This window comes from Atta colombica, unplaced genomic scaffold (assembly GCF_001594045.1).
Source record: "Atta colombica isolate Treedump-2 unplaced genomic scaffold, Acol1.0 scaffold48, whole genome shotgun sequence".
NCBI lineage: Eukaryota > Metazoa > Arthropoda > Insecta > Hymenoptera > Formicidae > Atta > Atta colombica.
Genome location: NW_017259537.1, coordinates 311693 through 317166, shown reverse-complemented (window position 1 = coordinate 317166; position 5474 = coordinate 311693). Strand labels below are relative to the sequence as shown.

The 5474-nt window shown below is 35.6% G+C and overlaps 1 protein-coding gene across 1 annotated transcript; it reads right to left on the bottom strand.

Annotated features, from left to right (window-relative positions):
* Positions 1–390: 390 nt before the first annotated feature.
* Positions 391–4788, bottom strand: LOC108691622 (nuclear valosin-containing protein-like). The gene is made up of 11 exons (XM_018199464.1): positions 4370–4788; positions 3925–4143; positions 3496–3828; positions 3098–3397; positions 2701–2920; positions 2327–2609; positions 1791–2250; positions 1353–1520; positions 966–1292; positions 611–829; positions 391–547 (listed from the first exon to the last, which is right to left on the bottom strand). The coding sequence occupies exons 1-11, from the start codon at positions 4517–4519 to the stop codon at positions 407–409; spliced, it is 2820 nt and encodes a 939-aa protein (XP_018054953.1). The 5' UTR covers positions 4520–4788; the 3' UTR covers positions 391–406.
* Between the last annotated feature and the right edge of the window lie 686 nt (positions 4789–5474).

The window sequence follows — 5474 nt, the reverse complement described above, 5'->3', positions numbered from 1 at the left end:
ATCATAAATGTTAATTGTTGTAAAACAAACTTTTATAAATTGATAGAAAGCTTATCTTTTTTAATATGCTGTATTAAAACATTTATATCTATAGAGAAAAATAATGTGGAATATTATAACTGACTATATTATTAAATCTTGAAACACAATAATAAATCAGTTAATTATTAATATATTAGGTATGGGAAAAAGTTCGTGGCATTTTTCCCGTTAGTTAGTAACGGGAAAAACGCCACGAACTTTTTCTCACACCTAATAAATGTTAAAACTGTACTTTTATGAAACATAAATGCACAGAAACTAAATCATTAAAGAAACGCCTTTCATCTTCTGTGTAAAAAGTTTAACTTTTGGTACTGGAAGAATTTTTTAGCGATTCTTATAGGCTTTTTTAATAATTGTACTTTTAAGTTTCCATTGGCTCCATAACCACATCAACAATTGGTGCATCCATTGGTGTAACTTCTACTGGCGTATCCATGGGTGTAACTTCAGGGTTTTTCCTTATCGAATATAATTTGCTTAACTTTTCATAATGCTTAATATCCTGCAGAATTTGTTACCTTTATTATACTGTCCAATATAAATTTTCAAATAAATGAATACTTGCCTTCTCACGAACGGATGGCTGCATTTTATCAAATGCTTGAAAAATATGTCGCATCGAAATTTCTGGTTGTCCATAACCAGCTATTATTTCTTTCAATGCTTCCATACCAGCTTCTCTTATCAAAGCTGCTAAATCTGCACCAGTGTAACCATCACACCTATTATCATATGCCACTTGATTTAAATTAACATCTGAAGCAAGTTTTGGTCTCGTTGCATTCTACAAAAGTTAATAATACTAATGTGTATTAAGTTATCAGAAGAAAATAGAATTTTTTCAAAATAAATTAAATCAATTCTCTTTTTTCTCCCTGTACTGTGTTGTGTTTTGTGTGTGAATGTACGTGCGTAAATACCTTTGTTACTGCACGTAAAATATCCACTCTATCTGAAGCATTCGGAAGACCAACGTATAAAATTTTATCCAGTCTTCCTGGCCTCAAAACAGCTGTATCTATAATATCGGGTCGATTACTAGCTGCCATAAGAAATACCCCTTGCCGACCCTCCACACCATCCATTTCCGTAAGCATTTGATTAACAACACGTGCTGTTGCGGAATTATCGCCTTCTGTTCTTTTAGGACACAACGCATCTATCTCGTCGAAAAATATGACGCATGGCATTGAATTTCTTGCTCTCAAGAAACATTGACGAACTGCTTTTTCACTTTCACCAACATACTAAAAATGTACAAAATCTTTAGATTTCTATAATTTCATGTATAATATGTTGAAACTTGCCATATTTAAAAGTTCTGGTCCTTTAACAGAAATAAAGTTAATTCCAGCTTCGTTGGCGACAGCTTTGGCTAGTAATGTTTTTCCACATCCTGGTGGACCACATAATAATATTCCACTTGCAGCTGTTAAACCTAATGTATTAAAGTGTTCAGAGTGTTTAACAGGAGCCTGTAATAAATAAATATATATACATGAGTCGCAAATGTAGTAAAATATAGTAAAATAATTAGCCTAAAAACAGAAATTATGAATGACTCCGCTATGAAAGCGATTGACTTGTTAATAGATTCCTAGTTAGATCCCGATCCTAACTCACGTATACTTTGATTTTATAGAAAATTTATTTATTTAAGACTAACAAATAGCACAATAACTATTCTTTCTAAAAAGTTAACGTAATAGAAAGTATTACAAAGATAAAAACATATTTATACTCACGAGAATAGCCATTTGCAATTCTTGTCGTATGTTTCGCAATGAGCCGACATCATCCCACGTTACATCGGGAACCGTCGCAAATCCTTCTCTTTTCGCTGATGGTTGAACAATGCGTAGAGCTGTCTCAAAATCACTATGCTCAATGCACAAGGTTGATAAGCATTCTTGGGAAAGTGGAGGTTCAGAACGTAACCAGGTCAATAAAGTTGACAAGTCTGCTGAATGTTCCTGAATTACATCCATTTCAGCAATTTCTGGAATTGAACTTTTGGGTAGCTTTTGTGGAAATGTAAGATTGTTCTCAATTGTAGTAGAAATTGTAATAGTAGGAGATCTTGCTGGAACACTAGTATCAATTAGATTTTCGGAAATTTCAACTTCTTTATGCGGTTGTTTCTCGGCTTCAGTTACTTCAGGTAATCTTTCCTCCTGTTTTGATCTATTTAAATTCTCAAATATTCTAAAAAAAAATTGTATATGTACATGCATATATATAACGCAAGATATGTATAAAAACTTTAAGCAAAATGACTTACCTATCTACAGCAACCATGGCAGCTTCCCTAATTAAAGCAACTAAATCTGCACCTACAAAACCTGGAGTAAGGGAAGCTATTGTTGATAAACTAACATTAGGAGCTAATACAACTTTTTCAGTGTGCACTGCTAAGATTTTAGCCCGTGCTTCTCTATCTGGTATTCCAAGGCACACTTCACGATCAAAACGTCCCGCTCTTCTTAAAGCAGGATCTAACGAATCGGGTCGATTTGTTGCACCAATTATCAGTACTCTGTCTCCATTTTCGTTAAGATTCAATTCTAACAAGAAAACAAAAAGAAAATATATAACTGGTCTGGATTGTAAAAAAGAATGTAAAATGAAATAATAATGGAAACATTAATATCTTACCATCTAAACTTGACAATAATTGTGCAACGATTCTTCTTTCCATTTCTCTTTGAGCTGTAGCTCTATGTGGAGTGACAGCATCTATCTCATCCAAAAAAATGATACATGGTGCAAGAATTAAAGCTTGTTCAAACAATTCCCTGATACGAGCTTCGCTCTCACCAGATACTCCAGTCACAAGTTCAGGCCCTGCTACTTTTATTAGAGGTATATTTAATTCCTACATAAGAGATGCGAATATTAGACAGAATAAATGAATCTATATGTAACTTTTATATACATTTCACAATTGTATATAGAACAAAACAAGTGTATTTTTTGTTCTACTTATTATAATGTCCTGTGAATATATAAGTAACATTTCTATTATATTTTCTCAACTTAAATATTATCTTACTCCTGCAACTGCATGTGCTAATAATGTTTTTCCACATCCAGGTGGTCCATGAAGCAAAAATCCTCTTGGTGGAGATATACCAAGCTGTTTGAAGATTTCAGGATGTTTCATATGAGCCAGTAATTTACAGACAGTTTTCAAAACTTTGTCATTGCCTCCTACATCAGCAAATGTAATTTTTGATTCCGTAATAGGTACAATTCTCGCTTTTTTGACTGAAAATTTTCCATTGCCACTTTCCTTTTCTCTTTGTCGTTTTCTTGTAGATTCCAATGATTGTTTTACGACTTGGTTCACAAGCTGAAATGACAGAAACAGATAACAAATATATTTTTCAATCTGAATCTTGTTTAAATTTAACATAAAATCATAATCATGAATTGCATGGAAATGCATACTATGTTTGATTTCACAGATATTTCCGGCTTTGTAATAGACTTTTCTGGCTTTGCTGTTTCTTGCTTTAGGGTAGATAGCGTTTCTGATTCAGCAGTTTCCAGTCTTGTAGTTTCTGAGTTTGCTACAACTACCATACCCGAAGATTCTTCAGTTGTCGTACACCCAGGTTCAGGAGTTTTTAGATCTTTTTCAGTCTTGGAGTCGACTTTAGATGCATCATCATCGCTACTAATGTCTATCAATTCTTTATCACTCGAATTTCCATTCTGTCTATGTGGTTTCTTATACATGTGTAATAACATATCACTTATCGAAGCACGCTGTGAATCTGACTAAAATGACGTGACTTGATTAAAAAAATATTGTATCAAGGATAAAATAAGCAAGAGAATATAAGGTATAGAATAAGATTAATAAGTCCAAGGTACCTCGACATCGACATCCTCAAAATCGTCATCGTCATACACCGAGCATTCACGCGTCGAAGACTTGTTTGAAAAAATTTTGGTAAGCTCGTCATAAGCCTGACGTACCATACTACGAAACGGACCGCGTTTCTTACCACGATAATCTCTGTATCGCTTTTGCAATGCATCTGCCATATCATTTACATCGATATATACTTTATTTTCATTATCGTGCATGTACTGCGGAACATATAAATGTAACATGAAAAAAAGTGAAATTCGCTGAACGATCGTGTCAAATATTGTGCTCGTGCATGCGATATTAACTTTAATTCTTGCGCACACTGCTTGTACGCGCATCGTGGATCCCGCAGATCCCGCAGACTAAATATACATCAAAGAGAAAAACAATCGAAAGGAACAGACTGACCTAAACTGACCGATGTGTAAACGTTTTTTACATTACCATTTGCACGCGACCGATCAACAATTGATCCCGGAACAGTCTTTGATCCATCCTTTGCTTATTGTCCACATGTCTCGATCTGTAATCTCCACTCGATCCTTGCAACGGAATAATATCGATCGATGAGTTTAGCTTGCCCATTTTATGCATATTTACAGATAAAGATGCTCAGGTGAGAATACGACCGAGCGAACCGTGAGAGGAAAAATACCTCACGGCTCGACACTCGACCGTCGGGCGTCGCGTCGACGTAGTTTGGCGTCGTGAATTGACTCAATTCTTTCAACACGCACGTCAACACACATGAAAACTCGCGTCGATCTGCATCAATCTCCTTGATCAATATATGTACATACATATGCAAATATACACCTATAATAATAATACCTTGATAGAGTGGCCTCGACAAGCTGAGTCGATACGGCCAGAATCGAAAATGGCCGCGAAAATGGAGACGGCAAGACTCGAAAGTAGCATAGAGTAATCGATCGAGTTAAGAGAGGAGCATAAGCTCCATACACAATGTACACTTGTATGTAAGAAATGGTAAGAAATGATACAAGGGGTGGAATCATGATGAAAAATGGAAGGGATAACATGATGTGTCGTTGTGTGCAATAGAACAGTAGCTAGTTTCCGAGGATGTAAACCGGATCAGAATGTAAGAACAATCAACTACAATCGAACGACAGGAGAATGCTCAATTGTAATTGGTTGATATATGGGTTGATATATGGTGTTTTTTTCCAAATCTCTGCCCTCTCCGTCTATGGACTGTTTAGTGCATGGAGTTCCGCGCAATAAAAGGAACAGGGAACAGAGAATAAGAATTTCAACCTATCAGAAATCATGTAGTGTTGAATACACAGTTTCTCTGTTCTCTGATCAAGTTTCCATCCGGATTAAATCCTTGGTGGAAACTAGGCCTCTGTTTCCTGTTCCTTTTATTATGCAGAGCCCCTAAGGGATCAACAGTTACCATCCCTGTTTGTCTTAATTCCACGAACCGTCACCTTGAGGCACTGTTAAGCTGCATCATTTACGGCACATTCGGTACCATACATATGCACTGACGCGGTGCGAATGCAGAATTACAGTGAATTGA